This window comes from Gadus chalcogrammus, chromosome 16 (genome assembly GCF_026213295.1).
Source record: "Gadus chalcogrammus isolate NIFS_2021 chromosome 16, NIFS_Gcha_1.0, whole genome shotgun sequence".
NCBI classification, from domain to species: domain Eukaryota; kingdom Metazoa; phylum Chordata; class Actinopteri; order Gadiformes; family Gadidae; genus Gadus; species Gadus chalcogrammus.
The window spans coordinates 1,224,702-1,243,833 of record NC_079427.1 but is presented as its reverse complement, the minus strand read 5'-3'; the positions used below and the strand labels follow the sequence as shown (position 1 = coordinate 1,243,833).

Here is a 19,132-nt window from a genome sequence, read left to right as displayed (position 1 = left end):
TACTGAAAGAGCAACGTTGACATTACCAGCATCTCCACACACAGACACAGATTACATATGGCTATATATCAGCAGGACTCAAGGGTGATGACACTCCTTCAGTGACGGGGGAGGATGGGGGTGAGGGGGGCTGATGGGGGAGAGGAAGAGAGGACAGAGAGAAGAGACGAGGGGGATAACACGACGGGACAAGCCCTCCTCCACGGATCAGGACATCAATCTATCCTCACGGTAAACACCAACCAACTCAGAACCTCATGAGGGCAGAACCTCTCTGCTGTTATCAACTCTGACAGGATTAGGAAATATTCACTTGCAGGCGGGTTAGATGACGTCCTCAAGCAGGCAGTGAGTGGATTACACCAGATATGGGACAGGAACACACAGTGGGCTCTACATGCTGTCTTACTGGATCAATTGCAATGAATATATTCAACCTAGTATGAATATATATTATTATTATATTACTATATTCTAGATGGGGTAGCGCTGAAAGCATCAGTGCTGCTATTGGTTGGACCGTATGCCCCGCCCTCGTGGACGTCCATGTATGGTATGAAGGGGCTTTCTTTGGCATGTTGGCTTTAATGTTTGCATACGTTAGATAGAGATGATCTCTCTCTGGCCCTGAACCAAGGAACATGGAAGAAACACCTCAACACTTACTCCTAGTTAGTGTTAAAACATACTGTCAGTTAGCGTTAAAACGTACTGCTAGTTAGTGTTAAAACGTACTGCTATATAGTGTTAAAAAGTACTGCTAGTTAGTGTAAAAATGTACTGCTAGTTAGTTTTAAATCATTCTGCTAGTTAGTGTTATAGCGTATCACTTGTTAGTGTTAAAACGTACCACTAGGTAGCTTTAAAACATACTGCTAGGTAGTGTGAAAACATACTGCTAGTTAGTGTTAAAAAGTACCGCTAGTTAGTGTTTGAGTAAGAAACACTGAACTTTAGTTGGAGTTGAGTTTGGAGGTTGAACCACGAGTTAGTGATAAAGTTTGGGATCCTGTTGGTTCCGATCGGTTTCCTAAAGAAGTGATCTATTCAGACTCTTAGTTCCCACTCGAAGAGCAGACACTTCTATCATTGTTCTGCCCGTAAAGAACAGGAACATCAAGCCACATCTCCAGCACACCTGGCTGAGACGTGTGAGCTCCAAACATCCTCTCCTGGAGCCTGCTCTGTCTTCTAGGGTCTGAGCCCACGCTGGTACTGTCAGTCTCTCTGAGTGACAGGAGGCGGGATGGAACACTCAACCAGCAGGGTGGAGGCAGCGGGTACACCAGCCAGGCCGAACCCTAACCCCACCTGAACCTCCAGGAGGCATCCCACGTAAAGTTAGGGAGGGAGGGAGGGAGGGAGGTTGAAAGTGATTTACGACGCGAGAATATGAATGTATAACTGCAACAGCAAGAAGAGAGTCAGAGAGGGAGAGAGGGAGGAGAGGGAGGAGAGAGAGGAGAGGGAGGAGAGGGAGGAGAGGGAGGAGAGGGTGAAGGAGATTAAGGAGTGATTAGGACTGCATCTCCGCACGCAGCATCCATGGAAACCAACAGCAGAAGAGTAACCTGGAGAGGAGGAGAGGAGGAGAGAGGAGAGGGGAGAGAGGAGAGAGGAGAGGAGGAGAGAGGAGGAGAGGAGGAGAGGGGAGGAGAGGAGGAGAGGGGAGGAGAGGAGGAGAGGGGAGGAGAGGAGGAGAGGAGGAGAGAGGAGAGAGGAGGAGAGGAGGAGAGAGGAGGAGAGATGAGAGGGGAGAGAGGAGAGAGGGGAGAGGAGAGAGGAGGAGAGGGGAGGAGAGGAGGAGAGGGGAGGAGAGGAGGAGAGAGGAGAGAGGAGGAGAGGAGGAGAGAGGGGAGAGGAAGAGAAGGCAAGAAGATAGACAGATAAGAAGGAGGGGAGGAGGAGCAGTAGAAAAAGTCTCAAGGTTAAAAATCGAGGAAATGTTTAAATATTGAGTTAGTCAATGTGTGTGTGTCTGTGTGTGTGTGTGAGTGTGTGTGTGTGTTTCTGTGTGTGTGTGTGAGTGTGTGTGTGTGTCTGTGGGGGGGTTATATCTGTGTGTGTGTGTGTGTGTGTGTGTGTGTGTGTGTGCGTGTGTGTGTGTGTGTGTATGTGTGTGTGTGTCTGTGGGGGGGGTTCTATCTGTGTGTGTGTGTGTGTGTGTGTGTGTGTGTGTGTGTGGTTGTGTGACTGTGTGTGTCTCGCTGTCTACCTGGAGATGGAGTTCTCTGAGGTGAGGTCTTTCGGAGACCGCACCGTGTTGAAGTTACGTTTGGGTTGAGACACTGAAAAACAAAACACCTCCAGTCATGAACCGCACACACGTTCACCCTCAGACTGGAGCTTAGGGGTTCACCAAAACAGGGACCAGAAGGCACCAACCCCGTGTTCAGTACTGACCTGAGTTCAGTACTGACCGGTGTTCAATACTGACCAGTATTCAGGTGTTCAGGTACCGAAATGTGTTCTGTACTGACCTGGGTTCAGTACTGACCTAGGTTCACTACTGACCTGGGTTCAGTACTGACCTGGGTTCAGTACTGACCTAGGTTCAGGTAATAAAGCCGTGTCTACTTACTGGAGACCTGGTGAACCTTCTTCACCGCAGAGTTGTCGTTCTGGAAGCCTTCCTTCGGTCCTCCGATTCTGAACCAGGAAAACAATCTTTAGTGCTTTGTCACCTGTATCCTCTATCACCTGTATCCTCTATCACCTGTATCCTCTTACACCTGTATCCTCTATCACCTGTATCCTTTATAACCTGTATCCTCTATCACCTGTATCCTCTATCACCTGTATCCTCTATCACCTGTATCCTCTATCACCTGTATCCTCTATCACCTGTATCCTCTATCACCTGTATCCTCTTACACCTGTATCCTTCATCACCTGTATCCTTCATCACCTGTATCCTTTATCCCTGGATCAGAGATGATTTATCCCCTGTATCAAAGATTCTGTTAACTGTATAGAAGATTGTTGATCACCTGTACTAAAGACCATCAATCCCTGTATCAAATACTCTCTAAAACCTGCACGAAAGACTGTAATGTGGCTAAACGACTCTAATCACCTGTATCGAAGACTCATATCAAAGACTCTAATCACCTGTATCGAAGACTCATATCAAAGACTCTAATCACCTGTATCGAAGACTCATATCAAAGACTCTAATCACCTGTATCGAAGACTCATATCAAAGACTCATATCAAAGACTCTAATCACCTGTATCGAAGACTCATATCAAAGACTCTAATCACCTGTATCAAAGACTCTAATCACCTGTATCAAAGACTTTATCATCCATATCATAGACTCCAATAACCTGTATCAAAGACTATATTACACATATCAAGGTTCTGAATCAAAGACTCTGAATCAATGACTTTTTATCAAAGTCTCTGTATCCATTGATCAAAGACTCTAATCCCCTGTATCAAAGACACCATTACCCATATCAAACACTCCAATCACCGGTATCAAGCACTCATTTTGCATCAAAGATTCTGAATCAAAGACGATTGATCAAAGACTCTAGACCATAAACTCTGGATCAAATACTCTGTATCACATAGACTCTGCCATCTGTATCAAAGACTACATCAGCTGTATAAAACACTCCATCAGCTGTATCAAAGGCTCTGTCAGCAATATCAAATACTCCTATCACCTGTAACAAAGACCCCATAACCCATATCAAACACCAATCGACTGTGTCAAACACTAATTTGGCATCAAAGATTCTGAATCAAAGATGATTGATCAAAGACTCTAGACCATACACTCTGGATCAAATACTCTGTATCACATCTATCAAAGAATGTAATTCCTTTAGCAACGACTCCCTCATCTGTATCAAAGACTCTCTTACCAGTTTCAAAAAGACTCTGTATCAAATAATCTACAATCTGTATCAGAAACTCCCTCAGCTGTTTCAAAGACTCTTCCATCTATATAAAAGACTCTGTCAGCTGTATCAAAGACTCGACCATCTGTATCAAAGACTGTCAGCTGTATCAAAGACTCTGTCAGCTGTATCAAAGACTCTGTCAGCTGTATCAAAGACTCGACCATCTGTATCAAAGACTCTGTCAGCTGTATCAAAGACTCTGTCAGCTGTATCAAAGACTCTGTCAGCTGTATCAAAGACTCCCTCATCTGTGTCAAAGATTCTGTCAGCTGTATCAAAGACTCGACCATCTGTATCAAATACTCTGTTAGCTGTATCAAAGACTTTGTCAGCCGTATCAAATACTCTACCAACTGGATCAAAGACTCTGTATCCATTAATCTAAGACTCCATTACCTGTATCAAAGACTATAATCACCTGTATCAAAGACTCCTATCACCTGTAACAAAGACCCCATAACACATATCAAACACCAATCGACTGTGTCAAACACTAATTTTGCATCAACGATTCTGAATCAAAGATGATTGATCAAAGACTCTAGACCATAAACTCTGGATCAAATACTCTGTATCACATCTATCAAAGAATGAATTTCCTGTATCAACGACTCCCTCATCTGTATCAAAGACTCTCTTACCAGTTTCAAAAAGACTCTACCTTCTATATCAAAGACTCTACAATCTGTATCAAAGACTCCCTCATCTATGTCAAAGACTTTGTCAGCTGTATCAAATACCCTGTATCACATGTATGCTTTATGTACTTTTGTTTTAAATGTTTAACTTTTATTTAGCTTATTTTCAATTTGTACACAGTCCTTCTCCTTTCCCTCTAGAGCAGAGAAATTGGTACAGAAAAATCTAACACCATGATTAAGAGATCAACATATAGAACAATTATACAAAAAGGAATAGTAAAATAAATAAATAATATAAATGCATATCGATATACATACATATGTACACATACAGTATATACATATATGTGCAAAGGCAAATAGGCCTACATACAAATACATATCAATAAAACATAAAGATACTTAAATAAAAAACAACGTATGGATGCCTAAATAAACGGAGCGTGATGGCTGACCTCTGCACGCGGGAGGGCGGAGCGAACACGCCGTATTTGGGCAGGCAGGTGAAGTAGCGCACGCCAAACACCGAGCCGTCGTGTTTCCCTGTCTGCATCTCCAGCTCCACTCCGAACCAGTAGCCTGCAGGGACACAGCACCCCCTGGTGGTCATTATACTATACACTCATCAGTAGCACTGAGAACCAGTAGCCTGCAGGGACACAGCACCCCCTGGTGGTCATTATACTATACACTCATCAGTAGCACTGAGAACCAGTAGCCTGCAGGGACACAGCACCCCCTGGTGGTCATTATACTATACACTCATCAGTAGCACTGAGAACCAGTAGCCTGCAGGGACACAGCACCCCCTGGTGGTCATTATACTATACACTCATCAGTAGCACTGAGAACCAGTAGCCTGCAGGGACACAGCACCCCCTGGTGGTCATTATACTATACACTCATCAGTAGCACTGAGAACCAGTAGCCTGCAGGGACACAGCATTAACTAATACCACTGTATGTGTGTACAGTACTAATACCGCTGTATGTGTATACAGTACTACAGTAATAACTAATACCACTGTATGTGTATACAGTACTAATACTGCTGTATGTGTATACAGTCCTATTACCACTGTATGTGTATACAGTATTAATACCACTGTATGTGTATACAGTACTACAGAACTAACTGATACCACTGTATGTGTACAGTACTATTACCACTGTATGTGTACAGTAGGAGTGCAGGGGATAGATAGCAGAAGTATATATCCTAGATATTCCTCACCGGGAGCGAAGTCGGTTTTCCCGTAGAAGCGGACTGTGCCGATCTTCTGGCCGGCCACCAGGACCTGGTCTCCCAGCTCCACGTTGAGACCTTCTGGGTCCAGCAGCTCCTCCGATAACTTCTTCTTCAGGGCTGGGGGGACAACAAGTATGAGTACTAATACACACAGTAATACATAAGTAATACACATAGTAATACATATAGTACAACTAGTACTATATGTATCTCCTTCTGTGTAATTGGCTGACTCATTAGTTCCCTCACTCTCCACCTCCAGCTGGTGTGTGGTGAGCGTTCTGGCGCAGATTGGCTGCCGTGCATCACCCCAGTGGGGGCTACACACTGGTGGTGGTGAGTGAGGTCCCCCCTTCACCGTAAAGCGTCTTTGAGTGTCTAGAAGAGCGCTATATAAATTTAATCCATTCTTCTTATTATGATTATTATAAAGGAACTTGGTCCCTTCTCTGGGACTCCAACCCGACCAAAAGGAACTTGGTCCTTTCTCTGGGACTCCAACCCGACCTAAAGGAACTTGGTCCTTCCTCTGGGACTCCAACCCGACCTAAAGGAACTAGGTCCTTTCTCTGGGACTCCAACCCGACCTAAAGGAACTTGGTCCTTTCTCTGGGACTCCAACCCGACCTAAAGGAACTTGGTCCTTCCTCTGGGACTCCAACCCGACCTAAAGGAACTAGGTCCTTTCTCTGGGACTCCAACCGGACCTAAAGGAACTTGGTCCTTCCTCTGGGACTCCAGCCCGACCTAAAGGAACTTGGTCCTTCCTCTGGGACTCCAGCCCAGATTCTAGGACTCTAACCCAGACAGATCGTGGGTCTCAAACCCTTATCCTTTCTCTCTGGTATCAGATCATGTATCTTTCTGGTGATCTGCTAGCTGCCCGCCCCATAAGCAGGCCGCAAAAAAGAGTGCCTCTGTAGGCAGCCTACGCTCCGAGATCGTACACCAGAACAAATGGTACTACCAACCACTCAAAACCAAGTAAATAGTATTCAGACCAATCACAGGCAAGGGGTGGGTCTTTAGGGGTTTTGCGCTGCGTTCATGGTAGTTTTTACTGGATGCACGAAACGCGGAGGGAGGGGCGAGCGGGCTCTGTTTGTTTGGAATCTCGCTTCAAATACCGACAGAAGTGACGTCACCCAACATGGCCGACACAACCTTTAAAGGAAGGAGACCAACCCGGCCCCAGGGATGTTGGAGGAAACATCTCAGTCCACCAAGCTCCCAGCAGCCTTACCTTTCTCCCTCTCCTTCTCCCGCTCCCTCTCCCTCTCCTTCTCCTTCTTCTTCTCCTTCTTGGTCTTGCTGGCGAGGCGGGAGGCCAGGTCGAGGCGGGGGGTCCGGGGCGCGGAGATGACCGCGGGGGGGGGCTGCTCCACCGCCCGGGAGATCTTAGACACCGGCGCAAAGATACCTGAGGACCACAATACACCTGTTAGACACACCTGAGGACCACAATACACCTGTTAGATACACCTGAGGATCACAATACACCTGTTAGATACACCTGAGGACCACAATACACCTGTCAGATACACCTGAGGACCACAATGCACCTGTCAGATACACCTGAGGACCACAATACACCTGTCAGATACACCTGAGGACCACAATACACCTGTTAGATACACCTGAGGACCACAATACACCTGTTAGATACACCTGAGGATCACAATACACCTGTCAGATACACAATACACCTGTCAGATACACCTGAGGACCACAATACAGAACATAGGCCTGTTAAAGATACCTGAGGACCACAATGCACCTGTCAGATATACTATTAAATCTACCTTACACAGATATTATTATATTGTGTTGTGTATATTGTGGCTTATTATATTTAAGTATACAAGTATTGCAGTATTATCCCAGTAGTATTGCAGTAGTACTGCAGTAGTATTGCAGTAGTATTGCAGTATTATTCCAGTAGTATAGTACCTAGCTTGGGGGGATATGAAGAAGTATTGTACTAGTGTTGTACTAGTATTGTACTAGTATTGCAGTAGTACTGGTACCTAGCTTGGGGGGAGATGAAGTAGTATTGTGCTAGTATTGTATTAGTATTGTACTAGTATTGCAGTAGTACTGGTACCTAGCTTGGGGGGGCAGATGAAGTAGTATTGTACTAGTATTGTACTAGTATTGCAGTATTATTCCAGTATTATTGCAGCAGTACCTAGCTTGGGGGGAGATGAAGAAGTATTGTACTAGTATTGTGCTAGTATTGTGCTAGCATTGTATTAGTATTGTACTAGTATTGCAGTAGTACTGGTACCTAGCTTGGGGGGGCAGATGAAGTATTATTGTACTAGTATTGTACTAGTATTGTACTAGTATTGCAGTAGTACTGGTACCTAGCTTGGGGGGGCAGATTAAGTAGTATAGTACTAGTATTGTACTAGTATTGCAGTAGTACTGGCACCTAGCTTGGGGGGAGATGAAGTAGTATTGTACTAGTATTGTACTAGTATTGCAGTAGTACTGGTACCTAGCTTGGGGGGGCAGATGAAGTAGTATTGTACTAGTATTGTACTAGTATTGCAGTAGTACTGGTACCTAGCTTGGGGGGAGATGAAGTAGTATTGTACTAGTATTGTACTAGTATTGCAGTAGTACTGGTACCTAGCTTGGGGGGAGATGAAGTAGTATTGTACTAGTATTGTACTAGTATTGCAGTAGTACTGGTACCTAGCTTGGGGGGAGATGAAGTAGTATTGTACTAGTATTGTACTAGTATTGCAGTAGTACTGGTACCTAGCTTGAGGGGAGATGAAGTAGTATTGTACTAGTATTGTACTAGTATTGCAGTAGTACTGGTACCTAGCTTGGGGGCAGATGAAGTAGTATTGTACTAGTATTGTACTAGTATTGCAGTAGTACTGGTACCTAGCTTGGGGGGGCAGATGAAGTCGTATTGTACTAGTATTGTACTAGTATTGCAGTAGTACTGGTACCTAGCTTGGGGGGAGATGGAGTAGTATTGTACTAGTATTGTACTAGTATTGCAGTAGTACTGGTACCTAGCTTGGGGGGGCAGATGAAGTAGTATTGTACTAGTATTGTACTAGTATTGCAGTAGTACTGGTACCTAGCTTGGGGGGGCAGATGAAGTAGTATTGTACTAGTATTGTACTAGTATTGCAGTAGTACTGGTACCTAGCTTGGGGGGGCAGATGAAGTAGCGGACTCCGCCCACGCTGCCGTCGTTCTTGCCCTCGGGGCGGTCCAGCTCCACCCCCACCCACTGGCCGCTCGCAAACTCAGTGGTCCCACAGAACCGCAGAGTCCCGGGCTGGAGGGGGGAGAGGGGAGGAGAGGGGGAGAGGGGGGAGAGGGGAGGAGAGGGGAGGAGGAGAGGGGAGAGGGGAGGAGGAGAGGGGAGAGAGGAGAGAGGAGGAGAGGGGAGGAGAGAGGAGGAGGAGAGGGGAGGAGGAGAGGGGAGAGGGGAGGAGGAGAGGGGAGAGGAGAGGGGTGGAGAGGGGAGGAGGAGAGGGGAGGAGGAGAAGAGGAGGAGAGGGGAGGAGGAGAGGGGAGGAGGAGAAGAGGAGGAGAGGGGAGGAGGAGAGGGGAGGAGGAGAGGGGAGGAGGAGAGGGGAGGAGGAGAGGGGGGGAGAGGGGACGGGAGGAAGAGAGGAGGAGGGGAGAAACACAGGACATCCAAGCTGATTCAATGAGCAGGTTATATCATTCAGCGTTACATTAGTTGGGACCTGACCTCCGACCTGTCAGGTGCAATGTATATTTCTGATGGCTGTCAGTAATGTTAGCGCTGTGATAGCGGTTAGCTGAGGTTAGCTAGGTGTAGCTAGGTGTTGGCTAAGTCGCTAAGCAGGGAAGAGGTAAGCTAACTGATCATTACGTTAATTAATTAATTAATTAACAAATACATTATTTGAAGGGAATGTGTCAAGTTCTTCCCAGTTTTCAGACCCAGAGTCTGACTCAACCGACTATGGATGAGGTCCCGGAGTCGGTCCCTCTAGGTTTCCACGGTAACGGATTCAGTCGCCGCGGGCAACGCGGCCCACCCACCTGTCTGGGGGGGATTGTAGATGAGATGCCGTCGCCTGTGTTCGGGTTGCTACGGGGCTACGTAGTCGGAACACACGGTTCAGAACAACCAACAACACCAGGGTTACTATAGCAACAACCGCGCGACGCTACGTCGCAAAACTTCACATCGCGTCCTAAACATCGCATGTTTGTAAAATCGTCGGTACAAAATGATCATTGAGGTAAGAAACATACAATCCTGAAAGATCAGATACACAGAAGTAATGTAAATATGTCATGGAATACGGAATAAGGACTATGTGTAGAGGCCCGGTGTCGTATCATAGCAACGCTGTCTGGTTGTCGTGGTGACAGATGCACCAATGGCTGTTGTGTAGCTCTAGGGTTGGGGGTAGGTTGTGTTACCCTCCTAACCCCGAACCCTATTCCTGGTACTGACATTAACCGTGACCCTAACATCTAACCCCACCCTAACTACTAACATTTCCCTTGCCTTACCTAACAACAAACTCCACCCTAACCCCTGCCCCACCCCCTGCCCTCTTCCCCACCCCCTGCCTCCTGACCCACCCCCTGACCTCTGACCCCTGCCCCACCCCCTGCCCTCTGACCCTTGCCCCACCCCCTGACCTCTGACCTCCGCCCCCGGCCCCCACCTTCATGTCGTCCAGCAGCACGCGGTCCCCCAGCTTCAGCCCCAGGGAGGACAGCATGACGTTCCCCGGGATGTTGTCGTAGTTGGGCAGCGTGGCGCGGGGCAGCAGGCAGCTCAGCGGCACGGCGTCCAGCAGCAGCATCTTCAGCTCCTTAGCAACCAGCGCCGCCTCCGCCTTGTCCAGCGTCATGTCCATGGGGTCGGGGACCACGTCGGCCGGGCCCTGGCCCTTATCGTTCTGGGGGAGGGAGGGAGACAGGAGAGTGAGTCAGGAGGGAGGAGAGAGGAAGGAGGGAGGAGAGGGAGTAGGGAGGGAGGAGGGAGAGAGGGGGAGGGAGACAGGAGTGAGTCAGGAAGGAAAAGAGAGGAAGGAGGGAGGAGAGGGAGGAGGGAGGGAGGAGGGAGAGAGAGAGGAAGGAGGGAGGAGAGGGAGGAGGGAGGGATGGAGGAGGGAGGGAGGAGGGAGACAGCAGAGTGAGTCAGGAGGGAGGAGAGAGGAAGGAGGGAGAGGAGGGAGGAGGGAGAGAGGGCAGAGAGGCGGAGGGAGGGGAGGGAGACAGGAGAGTGAGGAGGGAGGGAAAAGAGAGGAAGGAGGGAGGAGAGTGAGTCAGGAGGGTGGGCAGAGGGGAGGGAGAGGTCGGAGAGGAGAGGGAGGGAGGGAGGGAGGGGAGGGACAGGGAGGAGAGGAGAGGGAGGGAGGGAGGGAGGGGAGAGAGGAGAGGGAGGGGTGAGAGGAAGGAGGGAGGAGAGGGAGGAGGGAGGGAGGAGGGAGAGGTCGGAGAGGAGAGGGAGGGGAGGGAGGAGAGGGAAAAGAAAGGAGGAGAGGGATGAGAGGGGGTCCATGTTGACCAGACTCAGGACCAGCCGGAGCGCCGGAGGAGAGGGGGGGTGGTTACCCTGACGACGGGGCTGGCCCCGTGCTCCAGCAGACATCTGACGGAGCCCAGACACAGGTTGGAGGCGGCGATGTGCAGGGCGGTGCCGTGGCTGAAGTCACTGCAGGTGGAGTTCAGAACTACACCCACAACACACTGTGAGTACACACTACACACACACACACACACACTGTCAGTACACACTACACACACACACACACACACACTGTTAGTACACACTACACACACACACACACACACACACACACACTGTCAGTACACACTACACACACACACACACACACACACACTGTCAGTACACACTACACACACACACTGTCAGTACACTACACACACACACACACTGTCAGTACACACTACACACACACAACACACTGTCAGTACACTACACACACACACACTGTCAGTACACACTACACACACACACACTGTCAGTACACTACACACACACACACACACACACACACACACACACACACACACACACACACACTGTCAGTACACTACACACACACACACTGTCAGTACACACTACACACACACACACACACACTGTCAGTACACTACACACACACACACACACACACACACACACACTGTCAGTAGACACTACACACACACACTGTCAGTACACACTACACACACACACACTGTCAGTACACACTACACTCACACACACACACACACACACACACACACACACACACACACTGTCAGTACACACTACACACACACACACACTGTGAGTACACACTACACACACACACACACAGTCAGTACACACTACATACACACACACAGTCAGTACACACTACACACACACACACACACACACACTGTCAGTACACACTACATACACACACACTGTCAGTACACTACACACACACAACACACTGTCAGTACACACTACACACACACACACACTGTCAGTACACTACACACACACTGTCAGTACACACTACACACACACACACACACACACACACACACACACTGTCAGTACACTACACACACACAACACACTGTCAGTACACACTACACACACACAACATACTGTCAGTACACACTACACACACAACACACTGTCAGTACAAACTACATACACACACACTGTCAGTACACACTACACACACACACAACACACCGTCAGTACACACTACACACACACAACACACTGTCAGTACACACTACACACACACACTGTCAGTACACTACACACACACACAACACACTGTCAGTACACACTACACACACACACACAGTGTCAGTACACTACACACACACTGTCAGTACACACTACATACACACACACTGTCAGTACACTACACACACACAACACACTGTCAGTACACACTACACACACACAACATACTGTCAGTACAAACTACATACACACACACTGTCAGTACACACTACACACACACAACACACCGTCAGTACACACTACACACACACAACATACTGTCAGTACACACTACACACACACACTGTCAGTACACACTACACACACAACACACTGTCAGTACACACTACACACACACACACTGTGAGTACACACTACACACACATACACAACAAAACACACTGTGAATATACAGTACACACACACACACACACACACACACACACACAACAAAACACACTGTGAGTACACACTACACAAACAAACACGTGTGCGTGCGTGCGTGCAGTTGTTTGTGTGTGTACGTGCGGTTGCGTGTGCAGTGTGCACGTGTGTGTGTGTGTGTGTGTGTGTGTGTGTGTGTGTGTGTGTGTGTGTGTGTGTGTGTGCGTGTGTGTGTACGTGCGGTTGCGTGTGCAGTGTGCACATGTGTGTGTGTGTGTGTGTGTGTGTGTGTGTGTGTGTGTGTGTGTGTGTGTGCGTGTGTGTGTACGTGCGGTTGCGTGTGCAGTGTGCACATGTGTGTGTGTGTGTGTGTGTGTGTACGTGCGGTTGCGTGTGCAGCGTGCGGTTGCGTGTGTGTGTGTGTGTGTGTGTGTGTGTGTGTGTGTGTGTGTGTGTGCGTGCGTGCGTGCGTGTGTACGTGCGGTTGCGTGTGTGTGTGTGTGTGTGTGTGTGTGTGTGTGTGCGGTTGCGTGTGCGTGTGCGTGTGTGTGTGTGTGTGTGTGTGTGTGTGTGTGTGTGTGTGTGTGTGTGTGTGTGTGTGTGTGTGTGTGTGTGTGTGTGTGTGTGTGTGTGTGTGTGCGTGCGTGCGTGCGTGCGTGCGTGCGTGCGTGTGTGTGTGTGTGTGTGTGTGTGTGCGTACCGCGGGGGCTGGCGGCCCTCAGCAGCACTCTGATCAGCTGGGGGACGTCGAAGTAGGCGGCGTAGTGCAGCGCGTTCATGGAGGTCCAGCGGCTCCTCAGGCCCACGTCGGCCCCCAGAGAGATGAGCTGGCTGGCCAGGAGCAGGGCGGCCGCAGGGTCCCCTGGAGACACACAGCACCCGTCTGACACCTGGCTGACACCTGTCTGTCTCTCTGGACACACACCGTCTGTCTGACACCTGGCTGTCTCTCTGGACACACACCGTCCGTCTGACACCTGGCTGTCTCTCTGGCTGTCTCTCTGAGGCACACACCGTCTGTCTGACACCTGTCTGTCTCACTGTCTGTCTCTCTGAGGCACACACCGTCCGTCTGACACCTGTCTGACTTTCGGGACACAAACCTCTCACTCTCTGACACCTGTCTGTCTCTCTGAGACACACACCGTCTGTCTGAGACCTGTCTGTCTCTCTGGACACACACACCTGTTTGTCTCTCTGCAGACCTGTCTGTCTCTGAGACACACACAGCTCTGACTCTCTGTAGACCTGTCTCTCTGCAGACCTGTCTGACTCTCTGTAGACCTGTCTGTCGGACTGCCTGTATACCCTTGTCCTTCTGTCTGTATACTGTATAGTGTCTAACTGGTTGTCGCTCTACCTGTGTCTGAGTATTTGTCTGTCTGTCTGTAGGTATCTATAACTGTCTGTCCGTCTGTCGCTCCACCTGTCTGTCGCTCCACCTGTCTGTCGCTCCACCTGTCTTACCTACTCCGTGGGCCCCAGCCTTACAGCTGTAGTGGAGCAGCGTCATGTCCGTCAGTCCGTCTCGGTCGTTGACATGACAACCACGCTTCAAGATCTAGGAGAGAGGAGAGCAGAGAGGAGAGAGGAGAGAGGAGAGGAGAGGGAGATAGGAGAGGGGAGAGCAGAGAGGAGAGGAGAGGAGAGAGGAGAGCAGAGAGGAGAGAGGAGAGGAGAGAGGAGAGGAGAGGAGAGGAGAGAGGAGAGAGGAGAGGAGAGGGAGATAGGAGAGGGGAGAGGGGAGGAGAGAGGAGAGGAGAGAGGAGAGCAGAGAGGAGAAAGGGGAGAGGAAAGCAGAGAGGAGAGGAGAGAGAAGATAGGAGAGAGGAGAGAGGAGGTAAGTGGGTAGGAACAGGTAAGAGACTTTCCTTCCCTTTGTGTGCGTATGTGTGTGCGTATGTGTGTGTGCGTGTGTGTGTGTGTGTGTGTGTGTGTGTGTGTGTGTGTGTGTGTGTGTGTGTGTGTGTGTGTGTGTGTGTGTGTGTGTGTGTAAGTGTGTGCATGTGTGTGTGTGTCTTTGTGTGCGTGTGCGTGCGTGTGCGTGTGCATGTGTGTGTGTACCTCGTTCCCGATGATGTGTATCTTGTGCTGGACCTGGGGGACCCACTGCCTGATGATGGCGAACAGCTCTGGGATCGTTGTGTCGGGGCTGGTGAGGATCTGCTGGCAGGCCGGGTCGTTGGGGTCGAAGAAGGTGAAGGCTGAGGGGGGAAAGGGTCGTAGCTGAGTGGGGGGTATGTGATGGGTATTTATAGACCTATATGTATTTCTTTGTATTTGTAAGTTACCGTAGTCCTTGGGCAGCGGGGCCTGGGCCGAGGGGTGAACCATGGGTCGACGCTGCGGCTCCTGGACGGGGCTCAGCTGCTCCGTCACCACCGCCTGCTCTCCTCCAGGCTGTGGCTCCTCCCTCTCCTCCACCGCCTCCTCCTCCTCCGTTCTCCTGCCTTCCTCCTCCTCCGGCTCCTCCTCTTCGTCCTCTGCTCTCTCCTCCTTCTCCACCTCCTCCTGCTCCTCCTCTTCTAATTCATAGTCGTCTCCTTCTCCCTCTCCCTCCTCCTCCTCCTCAGTGAAGCGCTCCTCCTCCTCGCGCTGGGCCTGCGCCTCCTCTTGCTGGTCGCGCTCCTCGCGCTGCTCCTCTTGGTTCTCCTCTTTGGTCATCCCTCAGCCTGGTGGAAATGGGGGAGGAGGGGGAGATGGGGGAGGAGGGGGAGGAGGTCAACATCTCCAGAGACTCCAGAACAAACAGAAGGAATCAAACTAAACTCATCATCTAAACCATTCAGGAGGACGTCAGTCAGCAGGCTGCACCCTACATCATACCTACTCTACGTCATACCTACCCTACATCATATCTACCCTACATCCTACCTACCCTACGTCATACCCAACCTACGTCATAGCCACCCTACGTCATACCTACCCTACGTCACACCTACCTTACAACATACCTACCCTACGTCATACCTACCCTACGTCATACCTACCCTACGTCATACCTACTCTACGTCACACCCACCCTATGTCACACCTACTCTACATCATACCTACCCTACATTATACCTACCCTACATCGCCTCTTCCCTACCCTACATCCTATCTACCCTCCCTCATACCTATCCTACCCTACGTCATAGCTACCCAAAATCATAGCTACCCTACATCAAACCTATCCTACCCTACATCATACCTACCCTACATTATACCTATCCTACCCTACATCCTGTATCTACCCTACGTCAAACCTACTCTACATCATACTTACCCTATATCATATCTACCCTACATCATACCTAACATACATAATACCTATCCTACACTATATCATATCTACTCTACTCTACATCATATCTACCCTACCCTACATCCTAAGTATCTACCCTACATCATACCTAACCTATCCTACCCTATATCATATCTATATTACCCTCCACCCTAATCCATACAACCCTACATCCTAGCTACCCGACATTAAATCTATACTACTGTAAAGATATATATCCTACCCTACATAATAAGATAATAACAAAACATAATAACATTATATAATAAGATAATAACATAACATATTAACATGACAACATGACAACATGATAACATAATAACATGATAACATAATAACATATTAACATGACAACATAATAACATGATAACATAACATGTTAACATGATAACATGATAACATGATAAGATTATAACATACCAACATACCAACATAATAACATAATAACACGATAACATGATAACATGATGACATGATAAAATAATAGCATGATAAAATAAAAACATGATAACATGACATGATAACATAATTACATGATAACATGATAACATTATAACATGATAACATGATAACATAATAACATGATAACATGACATGATAACATAATTACATGACATGATTACATAATAACATGATAACATAACATGACATGATAACAATATAATTTGATAACATGGTTGAACCTGGGGTGGGGTGTGAACCTTGTTATTCTCCTTATTAAAGGGGTGTAAACCTGAGCCTAACCGCGGAGCGTTTCGCTCTCTTCATCGTGAGCTAATGGGCTATAATCTTTAAAACGCTTCATAGTGGGATGACCCGGAACGGATCTTATCAGATTTGCAATAATAACGGGGAATAACAGGAGCTTCATTTTAAATTCAGTTTCTTCTCACTGACAAATAACAAAACAAAACCACACCCCTTCGAGATGCTGTCAACACTAACATTAATATAAATGATAACATATGGAACACGAGATGTGATAACGTCTTCATGTCGGCTTGTCGGCCTATCCAGAACCGTGGCCCTCTCCATCCTCCATCTTACACCCGTAACACAACCACACGCATCCTCACTATGAATGAACGCAATGCACCGCCGCTGCTCTAGGGTGGTGAAGGGTGATGTAGGGTAGTGTAGTGTAGGGAGCTGTAGGGGGTTTGCTGGGTGGTGTAGTGTGGGACGTTGGGTGGGTCCTCGGTGGGTGGAGAGAGAGGATCCCGAGGTGCGTAGAGGATGGAGGGCGGCTGGTGCGACGCAGGGGAGGAGAGACGAATCAGACGGAAAACAACGCGGTACTGAACACCGCGATGTCCGGACACCAAGTGGCCTGGACCCCGCGGTGTCCGGCCAACCAGCCGGGCCGATAGTCTCCATTCGGTGATGAAATGCGTCACAGAAGAGCCATCTCCGATCAACACGAACATCCTCCATGAGCACGACACGGAGCCCAACCCACACAACAACATCCGACCACAGCGACGCAATAACAATACGGCGGGGCTCGAACCCAGCAGAACGTACCTGAACACAAGCTTGTAGTGGAGGATGGATCTGGTGAATCTGGTGATCTGGTTGATCTGGAGAATCTGCTTCTCGGTCAACACGTCGGACTACGGCTGCGATACACCGACTATGGTGGGATGCTCTCTCTCTCTCTCTCTCTCTCTCTCTCTCTCTCTCTCTCTCTCTCTCTCTCTCTCTCTCTCTCTCTCTCTCTCTCTCTCTCTCTCTCTCTCTCTCTCTCTCTCTCTCTCTCTCTCTCTCTCTCTCTCTCTCTCTCTCTCTCTCTCTCTCTCTCTCTCTCTCTCTCTCTCTGCGTCACGGCTGACTCATGTTCTTCAGTCGCGGACTCGCAGAGATGAACCTCTGAATCTGTAGACGACGTGAATGCAGCCTCCTCAGTAAAACGACTCCTTTAATGACTCATGTTTTAATCCTTCTGCTCCTATTGCGGAGATTGGATATAGGCCTAACCACATATATAATAAATATTTTCCATGGTGACTGACCTCTAGTGGACATAACACGTCAGTGACAGACGACAGACCGACCGACAACCAGATAGACAGACAGACAGACAGACAGAAGTATAATCACGTCAAATTATAAACGATTATTTTTTAAGCCTAAAGCAATCAATAAATATAACTTCGAAAAAACTCATCCATGGCGGTCCAGAATGACTTGGGTGTGAGATAGAGTCTGGGCAGAGCTCCCCCCCCCCCCCCCCAGACAGAGCTCCGAACGTCAACACATGACGGGGCCCCTTGGTCGTGACGTCAGACTCCTCGGAAAAGTCCCTCTGACGTCACGAAAAGAACCCCATCTGCATTAGGAACATAGGATTGGTGCATATCATATTCTTCACTCCCATACCAACTGCGTTCATCCGTTATATCCATCTTATGCTGCTCATTCCTCACTAGGTCACTTTACTTTGCTGTGTTGCACTACTTCACTGTTCAAAACCCCCTGCATTATTCCACCCTATTATACCATAGCCTACTGTAGGCCTACGCCACAATACTGTAACTCCCCATGCACCCATCTATGCGGCTCTATACTGTAGGCCAGGCCTATTCAACTAGCGGCCCGTGGGCCAAATGCGGCCCCTCTTAATTTTTTTCTGGCCCGCAAGAGGTTGCATGCAAAAAATAAATAAAATAAAGGTTGCATGCAAATCAGGTTTCCGTGTGTAGCCGGTGATACTAGCCAGTATCAGTACCCCACAACCAGGAACTGGCATCACTTATTCTGACAATGTTTGGCTCAACCGATAAGTGTGAGTCTAGCTTTTCTCATATGAATGCCATCAGAACAAGGGCACGTTGCTCCATGACCTATAAGAAGTTGCATGAGTGTCTCAGGATGAGCCAAAGTAGGCAAACAAGGCAG

The 19,132-nt window shown here is 48.5% G+C and overlaps 1 protein-coding gene across 2 annotated transcripts; it reads right to left on the bottom strand.

Annotated features, from left to right (window-relative positions):
- Positions 1–1,393: 1,393 nt before the first annotated feature.
- clip3 (CAP-GLY domain containing linker protein 3) lies at positions 1,394–17,862 on the bottom strand. 2 transcript variants are annotated; one of them, XM_056611490.1, is made up of 15 exons: positions 17,759–17,862; positions 15,240–15,620; positions 15,013–15,152; positions 14,416–14,509; positions 13,649–13,810; positions 11,382–11,500; positions 10,487–10,723; positions 9,849–9,905; positions 8,973–9,108; positions 7,048–7,224; positions 5,790–5,921; positions 5,011–5,134; positions 2,582–2,649; positions 2,216–2,288; positions 1,394–1,571 (listed from the first exon to the last, which is right to left on the bottom strand). In XM_056611490.1, the coding sequence occupies exons 2-15, from the start codon at positions 15,610–15,612 to the stop codon at positions 1,517–1,519; spliced, it is 1,947 nt and encodes a 648-aa protein (XP_056467465.1). In that variant the 5' UTR covers positions 15,613–15,620; positions 17,759–17,862; the 3' UTR covers positions 1,394–1,516. The 2 variants fall into 2 exon arrangements, with proteins under 2 accessions (XP_056467465.1, XP_056467466.1); XM_056611491.1 differs by lacking the exon at positions 9,849–9,905.
- Between the last annotated feature and the right edge of the window lie 1,270 nt (positions 17,863–19,132).